Source organism: Onychomys torridus, chromosome 3 (genome assembly GCF_903995425.1).
Source record: "Onychomys torridus chromosome 3, mOncTor1.1, whole genome shotgun sequence".
NCBI classification, from domain to species: Eukaryota; Metazoa; Chordata; class Mammalia; order Rodentia; family Cricetidae; genus Onychomys; species Onychomys torridus.
Genome location: NC_050445.1, coordinates 82,882,418 through 82,895,942, shown reverse-complemented (window position 1 = coordinate 82,895,942; position 13,525 = coordinate 82,882,418). Strand labels below are relative to the sequence as shown.

General features: G+C 45.7%; 1 protein-coding gene across 4 annotated transcripts in view; it reads left to right on the top strand.

Moving 5' to 3' along the window:
• Adamts9 (ADAM metallopeptidase with thrombospondin type 1 motif 9) overlaps window positions 1–13,525 on the top strand; it is a 169,357-nt gene that overhangs the window by 142,309 nt on the left and 13,523 nt on the right. For all 4 annotated transcript variants that reach the window (XM_036180602.1, XM_036180603.1, XM_036180604.1 and 1 more), the window contains 7 exons: window positions 292–486; window positions 1,411–1,543; window positions 2,111–2,205; window positions 2,313–2,407; window positions 2,498–2,631; window positions 4,904–4,995; window positions 10,948–11,052. In XM_036180602.1, coding sequence (XP_036036495.1) covers window positions 292–486; window positions 1,411–1,543; window positions 2,111–2,205; window positions 2,313–2,407; window positions 2,498–2,631; window positions 4,904–4,995; window positions 10,948–11,052 — 849 coding nt within the window. The remainder of the gene's footprint in view (window positions 1–291; window positions 487–1,410; window positions 1,544–2,110; window positions 2,206–2,312; window positions 2,408–2,497; window positions 2,632–4,903; window positions 4,996–10,947; window positions 11,053–13,525) is intronic.

Sequence of the window (13,525 nt, the reverse complement as noted above, 5' to 3'; positions counted from 1 at the left end):
TGACATGGTCTTAGAGGTTGAAAAAGGGGGAGTTTGATGGCATATGGGTATCTCTGTCCCTCTCTGGGAGCCCCAGACAAAGAAGGATTTTGAGATGCCTGCCTGGGGAAGCCCCAGTTTGGGGAGTTCTGGATAGAGCCTGCTGTGGCCTGAGATGAAGGCTTCAACAGACAAATAAATGGAGCATTCTGTAGCTTCCACAGGAGGGCAAACTTGGTGTGGAGGGTGGGGCTTTCTGTGGCTGCCACAGGAAACCTCTGGAACATCCCCTCTTGACCCCTCTCTTCTCAGTGCTCAGTGACCTGTGGAAAGGGCTACAGGCAGAGGCTGGTCTCCTGCAGTGAGGTTTATACCGGCAAGAAGAACTATGAATACAGCTACCAAACCACGGTCAACTGCCCAGGCACACAGCCGCCACGCGTCCATCCCTGCTACCCGAGGGACTGTCCTGTCTCTGCCACCTGGAGAGTTGGTAACTGGGGCAGTGTAAGTAGGAGGCTGGGTTGTCAGCTCTGAAATCTCAAACCTTCTCCGAACCCCTCCTGCTTGCCTGCAGCTTGGCCCAGCTGATGGGAGGAGAACGGGCAATCTAAATCCAAACAGCTGCGGCTCACTTTGCCTCATCCCAGGAAAACACAAGTTGTCCAGTTTTGTGCCTCGGTTTCTTCATTTCTAAAATGGATTTCTATGAAGATGATTTGAGTTAATGTATAAGAAGCACGTAGATTATTGTGGTCAATTTTATGTTACATTCTGCTATTTTTCCTACATCTTTATCACCCTTTTTTCGAGTTAGCCTTTAGAATCCGGCCTTTCCTGAGAGTTGCCTGGGAAGCATTTTGGCTGCTCCCCTTGTGGAGGATTCCACACTCTAGTCTGCCTGTGCAGAGAGAACTTTGTTTGCTCAGGACACAAAACAGAATATTCCAAATTAAGTCTGTTTGGCAAAATCACAATCTTCTGGCTTTGGCTACGAAGCTTTCAGGGGAAAGTGTGTGATGTGATGAAAGCCATTAGGATCTGAACCCCAACTTCACAAGGACCTTGAACAAATTCCTTCCCATCTGAGCCCAGATCTTCCATCTGTTTAAAAAAAAAAAAATTAGTGGTGGTGCTATCTCACAGGGTTCTTATGCAGCTTAAATGGGGGGAAGTGGTGCATAACTACATACAGGGACACATGTGTCTAAAGGTTTTATATAGAAATGTGTGTTTTACATGTACATGGTATTACATATATATAAAATGCTTCAGTACATATATGTGAAGCTTAACACAACAGCTAGTCATGGTAAGAAATCAATAAATGACAGCTGTTTGTCACACAGCCCCAGGCCTCCAAGCTTTGATTCAAGACGCTCACACCTCCCGGGCTCAAGAACCACCCACTGACTCCTCTTTGCCTTCCAGTGCTCAGTGTCCTGTGGCGTGGGAGTCATGCACAGATCTGTGCAGTGCTTAACCAATGAAGACCAACCCAGTCACTTGTGTCTCGCGGATCTCAAGCCAGAAGAACACAAAACCTGCCACAACGTTCACAATTGTAAGTTGCTCGACCGACGCCTTCTTTGTCTGGAGAGCAAAATGTCTCTGTTTGTCTATTTGTCTGTCCTCTTTAGAAATGTGGTAATTCTCTGTGTGGTTGTGTGGTGGATTCATGATGGTGTGGGGGGGGGGGGGGCCTGCACTTTCCTGCTCAAATTTTTGGAGGCCAGAGATTAATCTCAAGTGCCCTTCCTCTCCACCTTCCTGTTGAGACAAAGTTGCTAACTCAACCTAGAGCTCACTAATCATCCAGGCTTCTTGCTGATGGATCTTCATTGTCCTCCTGTCTCCACCTCCCCAGTTCTGAGATTCCACAACGCACGCACACTCACAGCCAGCTTTTTTGTGTGAGTTCTGGGGCATCAAACTCAAGTCTTCATGTTTGCCTGGCGAGCACTCTACTGACTGGACTGCCTCTGTCTCCTTGTCTCTCTTCTCCCCACCGACCTCCCTCTTTCTTTAATCTACCCCTTGGCCACTTCGTGCAGACAGTGTGATGTTTTCTGTTGGTAGATACCGAACATCTGAGATGACTGCACCCATTTCTGTGATGTGTGTTTCCTAGGTGAGCTACCCCAGAACTGCAAGGAGGTAAAAAGAGTCAACAGTGCCAGTGTAGACGGAGAATACTTCCTGATTGTTAGAGGGAAGCCCCTAAAGGTGAGTGTTGAAGTCAGTCATTGTGTGCAGACTGTTCTCACGGTCACGTCTGCTCTCATCACTCCTCCTGAGTGTCTCTGTTGGAGTCTCCTTCACATATCTTGTAGGTATTCTGTGCAGGGATGCATTCTGACTATCCCAAGGAGTACGTGACACTGGCCCATGGTGACTCTGAGAATTTCTCCGAAGTTTACGGGCACAGGTAAGAGGCTCAGTCCCAGAGGAGCTTCAATGCCTGCAAGTCCCTAGAAGAAGAGTTCCCATCCTCACCACAGTGCTCTCCATTGCTCAGGCTGCACAACCCAACAGAATGTCCCTACAATGGGAGCCGACGAGATGACTGTCATTGCCGGAAGGATTACACAGCTGCTGGCTTTTCCAGTTTCCAGAAAATTCGAATCGACCTGACCAGCATGCAGATCATAAGTAAGTTCAGGGAAGCATCCTGGGGAAGTGCATTCCTCCTCTCCACTTGGGGTCACAGGTCCCGTGAGCGGGTACATATACAAGGGACGTCACACAGGGTGACCAGAGTCTAGCAGTGACAGCCCTGTCATATGCTTCACAGGTCAAGGATTTGTTCTTTATGTTCAGCGCTGACTTCCAGTGCCTGGAGTGTGGCTGGCATAGATTGGGTCTCTGTCTGGTTTATATTGAGTGAGGGAAGGAAAGAGATAAATATTTGCTCATGGAAGTTTCACCAATGTGTGTTGGGCCTTGGGGCAGCATCCTAGTAGACGTAGCCTTGGGACCAGGACCTTGAGGATGTGAAGGGGTTAGCCACTGGGTGTCTATACAGGGAAAGGAACAGAGCAGGAAAAACGCTTCTGGAGGAGAAGGAACAGCAGCAAAGTCATTTGTAAGACACATCCCCCTCCAGATGGCTCTCCCCAGCACAGAGCACATGCACACATAGGCAGAAAACTAATCTTATCTGGTTGTTGATTTATGGAAGAAAAATGGCTCCAGAATTCCCTTTCCTAACAAGCCTGCCCGTGGCCTGATCTCATACTCTGGCCAGCACTCTCTTCCTGCTGGGCACATTAATCATTAGAGCTGGTAAAGACAACTAAAATATCTAAACACGTTCTCTTGAATGGAGGAAGAACAGAAATAATGAAGAATTACACTTTTTCTTATTAGCATTGCACCCATAATACTACCCTGGTTTCCTCTTGAGTTAGATTTAAGTGTGATTTGTATGGAGATACTTTTTTTTATTTGCTGTGAGCTATACAGATTAGGATTAGACACACTAGTTCTGTGGTTTCTTTGTTGAGAAAAGTACCCCAGGTTTAGTTCATCAGGGTGGGGCTCATGACCCTGTCTCCCGAGCAACCTTGCCTTTAAACCCTAGTCCACTGAGGACCTATGGGCAATTAAGTTGCAGTTAAGTTGCTAAGGGAGGGAGACACATCTCCTTCAGTGGTGTGGCCATGGATAATTTGCCCTTTAAATAACCTCTCACCCATATTCCTGTGAGTGTAATGAAACTTAGGGGGTCACACGCGCACGAGAGATACGAAAACAGGTGAGTACTTGGGAAGAGGAAGGAGTTGAGTAGGCATGAGAGAGGAACAAGGGAAGTAATGGGGTAAATATGGTCAAAAGATATAATGTGTGCACATGTGTATGTGAAGGGGCCATAACCCACGATTATATATAATTAATATATGCTAATGGAAACTTTAAGAAGAAAAAGACTTCCCCAGCGAAGAGCCACTAAAGTGACCAAGGATGTCTTTGCTTAAAAATGGGAGCCCCAGGGTTGGGGATTTAGCTCAGTAGTAGAGCACTTGCCTAGGAAGCACAAGGCCCTGGGTTCGGTCCTCAGCTCCAGAAAATTAAAAAAAAAAAAAAAAAAAAAAAAAAAAGGGAGTCCCAAATTTCTTTCCCATGAAAGCAGAGTTTGCTGTGGAGAGAGTTAGGCCTGCAGCAGTTCCTGGAAGGGCAGAAAGATTTAAAAAAAAAAAAAAAAAAAACCCTCCTGGGCCACCCTAGCCACCCCAGCTACTCCAGCCACCACCTGCAGCCCCTCTGCAGTTCACTGTTTAGCCTCCTGTGCATTGTGGAGCTTCGAGGAGCGGCAGCGGGTTAAAAAATAACTGTGGATCAACACTGTTTTTAGTGGCTTTTCTCCCCACTTTGAAACTGTAAGCTAGCCCCGAACTTGAGAAATTGCCATTAATAACTTCAAGATGTGTGTTCTAATTGTTCTACATTCTGGCGAGGATAGGGCCTAGGCCACAGGAGGACAGAGGAAACTTGGGGGATGGCCCTAAGTGGCTGGAAATGCTTCCCTGGCTTCTTGCCCTGCCCTTAAGCTGGGCATGCAGGGTAACAGGAGGTTCACCCGTGCTCAATTACCGCACTTAAGTGATTCCTATTTATGTAGGAATCAATTCTAAGGTCACGTTAAACCTCTTTTTGGCTCCCATGCTCTGTGGAGACTGCAGTCAGTGCTGATAAAGGCCAGGGAAAGAAGCTCTCAGAACCACTAATGTGGTGGGGAAACACCAGTGCACATCTGGATCCATTTGCTCACTAATAATTTGAGTTATTTCTTTCTCTCCCATCCCTTCCTCCTCCTCTTCTCCCTCCTTTCTTCTTCTTCTCTCATCTCCTTATTAACATCCCGTCCTTTCCACACTTCTCTCCCAACTTTCTTTCTCTCCCTTAACCCTTTCCCCACCCACAGCCACTGACTTAGAATTTGCAAGAACAAGTGAAGGACATCCGGTCCCTTTCGCCACTGCTGGGGACTGCTACAGCGCCGCCAAGTGTCCACAGGTATGTCCTCAAGCCTTCCCGCTTACCCGGAATCCTCTGCTCACCCTGCTTCGGAGGCCCCTCTGTCCCTGTGTTCCTACAGTTGGCATGGTTGATCGTGGGGCAGTTTGGCTGCACTGCATCAAGGGCCTCGTAAATGCTTTTGGAGTCTAACCCAGGAGTGTGACTCCTAAGAAACGTTCACAGCCACAGGCATAACTTCTTCATTCAGCAAGATGCGTCAGGCATCATGGCCAAGACTTATAAATGAATCAGATGTTGGACGGCAAAGACTGGGTTCGATGAATAATGGCTCAATAAATGAATACTGCAGTCAGTAGAATGTTGGTTAATGCTTAACGATGGACTTTTCATCAACAAAATTCATGCTTTGTAGCATTTTCCAGTTTCTATGGTATAAATATTCCCCCTGTGACTGATTTAAACTCTCACTGACAGTATGTCACTAAGTGGGAAGAAATGCACAGAATTGACTCTAAAAAAATCAATATACAGTCAAGCCTGGTGGCACAGACCTGAAATCTCAGATATTTCGGGAGGATGAGGCAGGAGGATTGGAAGTTCAAAGCCTACCTGAGCTACAAAATGAGTTACAAACCAACTTGGCAACCTAGTAAGTTAGATCTTACCTCAAAAAAAAAAAAAAAAAAAAAAAAAGCATTCATACACAAGCCCACAGATCCGGGCTGGAGAGATGGCTCAGTGGTTCAGTGGTTAAGAGACTCTTCCAGAGGTCCTGAGTTCAGTTCCCAGCAACCCATGGTGGCTCACAACCACTTGTAATGATATCTGGTGCCCTCTTCTGGCCTGCAGGGATACATAGTAAATAAATTAATTTTAAAAAAAAAAAGAAAGAAAGAAAGAAACTTCTAGAAACAAGACCACAGATCCATCCCTAACACCTACCCAAACAAACAAAGAAAAGAGAAGAAAAATATTACATGTGAGCCTCAGCATACTGATTTGCCATTTAAACACACGTGGGATTATAGAAGAGAAACCAGTGTCAAAAATATAGCATGTGGTATATATGTATGTGGGTGTGTGGTGTGTGTATGTATGTGTGTATGTGCTGTGTGGTGTGGGTATGGTGTGTTTAATGTGTGTGTGGTGTGTGGAGTATGTGTGTGGTGTGTATTGTTTGTATTGTAGTGCTTGGAATTGAACCCAAGGCCTCTTGCATGGTCACCACCTGCCATACAGCTGAGCTACACCACCAGCCTCTGTTTTCTCTTAAATTAATTTCTTGAGAATTTCATGAGTACTGTGTTTACATCATTCCAACCCTCCCCTCTCCCCGGCACTTTTTAAAATGCGTATCGGTACAGAAAAGATCTGGAAGGAGGTTGTTTGTTTGTTTGTTTGTTTTAATGTCAGTGGGGTGTTCAATAGTTTTAAATAAATAAATATTGGAACCAGAGATCTCAAGATTTACAAGGCATACTTGGGCCTCCTCTGACTCCGTATATGTTGAGCTTCTAGAACAGTCTCAGCAAATGAGCTGCCCCTTCTTTTATACTTACTCTGAGCCAGGTCATGTCTTTGTTGTTGGAAACTCACAATGTCCAAGTCCCAGGAACCCATCGCTCATGAGGAGAATAAAACATCAACAACTGTGACATGACATTCTAAAAGTCCCCTTCGCCTGAGGCTTGGGGCTGTGGAGGTGTCTTTATTCCATCTGTTAGTTCTACTGCAGATGTATAAAATTTGAGTGTTCATACCAGAAATGCAAGCTAAGCGTCTTCCCCTCTGCTGCCCATGCTACAGTCACAGGCTTTCTCGCCTCTTCCAAGCCTTTGGGGAAATGCTCAGTTTTCAAGTGTTACTCAGCCTGGACTAATTTTGCAAAATGGCCAGTAGTTTTTGCAAGAAGCATCAGCACATGGAGTATGCTGAAGAATCCTCTTCTAGACGGGAAAACATAGCTCACTGCTTCCTTTGGTTCCCATGAGTCTTTGCAAAACTGCCATTTCCCTGGGCTGGGAATTTCCCACCTGTAAGCATTCAGAAGTCTGGGCATTAGGATTGGAGGATGCGTTCAGAGTCCCAGACATTATCTCTGAAGGATGGGTGGCTTTGTCCCCAACCACAGATTCCTCCAAAGTCACCTGTCCTCAATGTGTTTTGTGAGCCGCCCGCTTAAGGACAGCACCACTAACATTTCAGAGGCACAGCGGGGGCACCCTGTGGGAGAGAGAAAAGCAACAGAGGGCGGAATGGTTAGAGGGGACTTTCCTCCCTCATTGAGGGATTCTAAAAGTCTGCAGTGCAGTTTCTTCTGAGCGTGGATGGCTCCAGGCCTCCTCTCTGTGTGCCTCGCATTTCAGTAACTAAGAGGCTGACCCAGTCCTTTTTGGCTGTCTCAGAATTTTCTCATTTCTATGTGCATATCCTTTAGGAAGTTAATTCTTCAGTAAGTGAAGGGTAATTTGTTTTTACTTATTTTGATAACTCATTTACTAAACTCCAATAAGAAGCGGTAGTTAAGTAGGGAAACTCTATGCCAGGGAGAGGATTTCTATTTTCCCTCAGCCAAGTCTTCGGACTCTATTGGGTTCCTTCAGGGTTCCTTAAAAATTGGTTGAGCATTGACCATCCTTATGAAAAACCTAAGGGTTGGTTTTTTTTCAGTTTTCAGTTTTCCAGGGAAAGGTTCATAGGCAGCCTGACGAGGTGCGGCCTGCAACCTCATGTCTGCATTGAAGTCAAAGCAGAAGGAGGCTCTGTTCGAGCCTCTGTTTCCTGCTCTTCATTTTGTCTTTGCTTTAAAAACTTACCTTTCAGTCCAAGGAAATTCCTGGGAGCATCACCTCCACAGAATATGGTTTCTTATGCTGATCATGGTAAACTCAGCATTGTTTCCACAGACATTGATATTAATCACTCACCTTTATTGAGAATTTTCTGTACTTCAGGCATTGTGCTTAACATTCATAAGACATTAGTGTAGAGTCTCAGCTTTCCATCCCTTGAGATGAAATTCTAACTTTTCCAGAGCACACACAAATGTCTCTGGACAGGCTGGATTTGATTGCAAGCTGTCTGAACCCTCTCCACTATGGTAGATATGTCCTTCTCACCCTGGTAGCGGGCAGATCCTGCCACATTCATGCCTGCTGGACAAGAATAGGACCGCTCTTGGTCTGAGTAACTCTCCTGCACACCTCTGGAGATCATCTAGCATGTGTATAACTCTCCCTTCTAAATCAAGAGTCAGTCGTTTCAAGTCTTATGCTTTTTACATGCCAAAGACAAGACTGGAGGTGCAAATATATCCCACAACAGAGACAGAGAGACCATGAGGTCTTTTCTTCTCCGGGGTTCTGAGTTTTCAGAGTGCTAGTCAGCTAGGATGTTTATGGAAAGTGCAGGTCCTTCAACCAGAAAATTCGGAAGAATGAGGAAGACACCTGCTGTTGCCTTCAAATGTGTTCCCCTGCTGAGAGAATGGACCCACAAGGTTACAAGGAGCATGCTCAGTCACAGAAAGGCCCAGAATGTTAGCGACATTGTAAGGACAGGAGCTAGACCAGTATCTACATTCTGACCAGACATTGTTTCTGCAGTGCACAAAACAGGGTGGGGGGTGGGGTGCTGATGGGAGGGGAAAGCGAGGAGCCCTGGGTGACTTGTGATGTGGGACACTATGGATGGTGGGTCCTGCCCCTCTGAGTAGCAGTGACCAGGAGATGAGGAAGTGACCAGTGGGATCTGAGCATGACAGGGTACACACCCGCACTCTCCACACTCAGGAGGCGAAGGCAGGAAGACACTGCCTTCCAGGCAGCCTGGGCCACACAATGAGACTTTCTCTCCAATCTGTCTTGGTTTTTTTGTTTGTTTGTTTGTTTTGTTTTGTTTTGTTTTGTTTTTCATTTTCAAAACTTAGGAAGGAAAACAAAAGGCCAGTAACCGAAAATTGTGTGAGGAGACTGGCATGGACGTCCCAGTCTGGTCGTATTCACAAACACCTGGATTGAGGCGATTCAGTATAAGGACTGCTAACAGCTAACATCTACACAGTATAGTCATTACAAATATCTAAAAATATTTCCTACTGTCTGCCAGGCCAGGAGCTAGGTGAAATATGCAGGGGGGGGGGGGGGGCTTCCATCCCATAACTTCCTTTTCAAAACTTTAGTCTTACTAACCCATTTTATTGATGGGCTGGGGAAGTAAGCCACTTGTTTATAACCCACTGAAGCAGACGGGGGTGGGGGGTGTTGTGGAATGAATCCATTGTGTACTCCCGAGTTTTCTCACTCTCGGCACTTTGGACCTTGAAGATCAGGGCTGGATAACTCTGTCAGAGACAGGGGGCTGTCCTGTTACTTACAGGCAGTCCCACGGAGTCTTCGGTGTCCCCCTGTTGAATAGACCCCTCTCCTTGCCACCACCTGGGATGGCTCCAACTGCTGTAGACATTGCCACATTTCTTCTGAAGACATATCACCCCCACCGTGACCACTGGCTGCTCACCACAGAAACCCTCTCCTGTCTCGTGTGCATGGTGCTCCAGAACGGTCTGCAACTTTCATTTGCTCCTATTTAAGAAACCGGTAGGAAGAAAATCCCAGTGCTACACCTCATCCTGGAGCTTCAGCAGAAGATCTCAGATGAGCTACTTACTGGAAAATCTATCAAAAGTCAGTCACGTTACTACTGATAACTAGTATAAACAGACAAAGTGATACTGAGCCCCTCCCCTAAATAATTACGATTAGACTAGGCAAATTAGAAATTGCAGGAATGATGCTTGCATTTTGATTATAGATACTGGTATTTATACTATCGACCATTGAGGTTTTATTTTATATATTTTTTACTTACTTATTTCTCCTAGGGTTTTGTTTTTGTTTTGAGGTGGGGGACCCCAAGTAATGCAGATGGCCTGGATCTGACTGCCATCCTCATGTCTCAGTCTCCTGAGCATTGGGGATCACAAGCAGGGACCACCACACCCAAATTATATGTGGCTAATTTCATTTATTCCTCGCTACAGTAAATGAGGGAGGTATGTGCATTACCTTCCATTTTACCCGAGGACTAATGGAGATCTTGAGAGGCTGGGATCTCTCTCCGTGATCTAAACACTGCTGAAGGAGTTAACTCGTTCATACCAGGGTTTGGTTATGAGTGATATCTACCTCTGTGCTTTAACTTTTGACAAAGCTGTGGGTTCTCAGTTTGGGGAGAAAGTAATCCTTTTCTTGTAGAACATTCTCAGCTCGGAAACGGCCAGTGGTGGAGATGGTTTTGAAAGAAAGGAGATGCCGATACACTGCACTGGCTTCTAAGAGATAAATATCAAAGCTCCAGACCACACACCCTGGGGGCCTTTGGGAAAATCTGTCCCTAGAGTAAGGCTGGGGGAAGCCGGTAGAGAGGTTGGGGGTGGGAGCTTCTTCAGCAGGCCAAACGCGCCCTCTCGTGGACGCTCTGGGAAACGCGCCTCTGCTTTGAACTCACACCCAGCGGTGCCTGGTACACAGTGTGCTCGCTCTTCGCCCCAGGGAACTGGAAGCCCAGGAAACTTTGGCAGCTAGATCTTGTTAGAAAAATTACACTGTGGCATTTTGGTCGTGAAGGAATCTGATAATTGTGAACAACATCAGAGTTGTTGTGCTACGGAGGCCGACTGGGGGAAGCTGTGAGAGAGGATTTAGAAGTCAGTAAGAGATGACCTGGGCGCTCACTGTGTTCTAGAGGGAGTTAATCGCCTGCGATCCTGAGTTTCACCATCTGTACACAAAATCCCCACCTAGCAGTCATGAATGTAAAGTGTGTGGCTCTGGCAATGGAATAAAAAAAAAAATACCTTCAACGATGCGTGGCCATCAAAATTAATTAGCATCTTCTCCCTCCCAAAGTGCCCTTAAAAGTGTCAGCTTTGCTTTGTGTGGTATGTCACGTGGGCTGAAAGTCTTTTGCACTGGCCTTGTGTTCCAGGGGCGTTTTAGTATCAACCTTTATGGGACCGGCCTGTCTTTAACCGAGTCAGCCAGATGGACATCACAAGGGAATTACGCCGTTTCGGACATCAAAAAGTCTCCGGTAAGACTGTATTGCTTGGGGGTGGGGGACAGCCCTTGCTTTCATATGAATGTAGTGGCTGTGGACTGCAGGAGCCAGTGTGCTTTCCCTCCCTTCAAACCTTCCCCCCACCCCAAAAAAGTGCCAGAGAGAAAATGTAGAACGTAAATACAGGAAGGAGTGAGGGGGCTGGTGGGGGGTCTCATCTCACCTGATTGGAGCTTTTTCCCACCTGGTAAATGCTAAGCCTTCCAGGCACCTGGGAGGACCGTCTAATCAAAAGGGGACGGGGGGGGGGGGGGGGGGGGATGTCTAGAATACACACAGCTCAAACGTCTTTACTAGTCAAATGTAACTCGCCTATATGAACCTAGGAAAATGATGTTTTGTTTTGCTCAAAACCAATTGCAGTTCCGATAGGAAGAGGTTATGGGGTGATATTTTCTGGGAAGTTAGGGATACCCACACAGCTTCTACAATAATCCACTTGGGGACTACCCTGCACCTAGTGCTCACCGTGTGCCAGCAACACAGAGTGTATTGGAATGCAGGCATGGGGGCCCTGGTCTGCTGGGTCCAGTTCTGGAGCTGAACAAGCTCCAGTGATTGAAAAGCCCAGCGCAGCCAGAGAATCAGCCATCTTGTGTACTAGAGTGGAGCCACCTGGGAAGTTGAAATGTACCGTCTGGTGACCAGGTTAAGGGATCCAAACCTCCAGGGCTGTGTCTCCATGGTGATTCTGATGGGCAGTGAGGCAGAAACTCCCCCAGCCCTTACAGCCCTTCCGTTGAGTTCCAGTGCAAGGGTCCCCTGGAGACATAGGAAGTTTCCCCCGTTCCTGTTCAGTTGTCCCTGCACGTGTGAGTCACGAAGAAAGGGAGGAGGGTGAAGAAAACAGCCCCTAGTCCAGAAGAAAAGAAAACAGCCCCTAGTCCAGAAGAATGCGGCCAGATGAGGCGCAGCTACATGGTTAGGACTGCAAGTGAGGACCGAGGCCACAGGGAAATGGATTTTTTACTATTTCATTAAGATCATACAGGATGTTTATGTACTTTAAAATAGTCTGTCCCGTTTTCTGACATCTTCTTCAATTTCTTTTGTCAGGGACTTAAAGTTCTTGTCATATAGGTCTTTCACATACATAGTTAGAGTAACCCCAAGGTATTTTATATCGTTTGTGGCTATTGTAAAGGGTGATGTATCTCTGATTTCCTTCTCAGCCTGATTGTCCATTGTATATAGGAGGGCTACTGATTTTTTTGAGTTGATCTTGTATCCTGCTATGTTGCTGAAGGTTTTTATTAGCTGTATCAGTTCCTTGGTTGAATTTTTGGGGTCACTCATGTATACTATCATGTCATCTGCAAATAGGGAAAGCTTGACTTCTTCCTTTCCAATTTGTATCCACTTAATCTCATTATGTTGTCTTATAGCTCTGGCTAGAACTTCAAGTACTGTATTGAATAAGTATGGGGAGAAGGGACAGCCTTGCCTTGTTCCTGAGTTTAGTGGTATTGCTTTGAGTTTCTCTCCCATGCTCATGGATAGGCAGGATTAACATAGTAAAAATGGCCATCTTACCAAAAACAATCTACAGATTCAACGCAATTCCCATCAAATTACCAACACAATTCTTCACAGATCTGGAAAGAATAATACTCAACTTCATATGGAAAAACAAAAAACCCAGGATAGCCAAAAGAATCCTGTACAATAAAACACCCTCTGGAGGCATCACAATCCTCGACCTCAAGCTCTACTATAGAGCTACCGTAATAAAAACAGCTTGGTACTGGCATAAAAACCGGCATGTGGACCAATGGAATCAAATTGAAGACCCTGACATTAACCTGCACACCTATAAACATATAATTTTGGACAAAGAAGCCAAAAATGTACAATGGAAAAAAGAAAGCATCTTCAACAAATGGTGCTGGCATAACTGGATGTCAATGTGTAGAAGGCTGCAAATAGATCCATATCTGTCACTGTGCACAAAACTTAAGTCCAAGTGGATCAAAGACCTCAACATAAATCCAATTACTCTGAACCTGATGGAAGAGAAAGTAGGAAGTACTCTTGAATGCATTGGCACTGGAGATCACTTTCTAAATATAACACCAGTAGCACAGACACTGAGAGAAACAATCAATCAATGGGACCTGTTGAAACTGAGCAGCTTTTGTAGAGCAAAGGACACGGTCAACAAGACAAAGCGACAGCCTACAGAATGGGAAAAGGTCTTCACCAACCCCACATCTGACAGAGGGCTGATATCCAGAATATATAAAGAACTCAAGAAATTAGACATCAAAATGCCCAACAGTCCAATTAAGAAATGGGCTATAGAACTAAACTGAGAATTCTCAACAGAGGAAGTTCAAATGGCTGAAAGACATTTAAGGAATTGCTCAACATCCTTAATTATCCAGGAAATGCAAATCAAAACGACTCTGAGATACCACCTTACACCTGTCAGAATGGCTAAGATCAA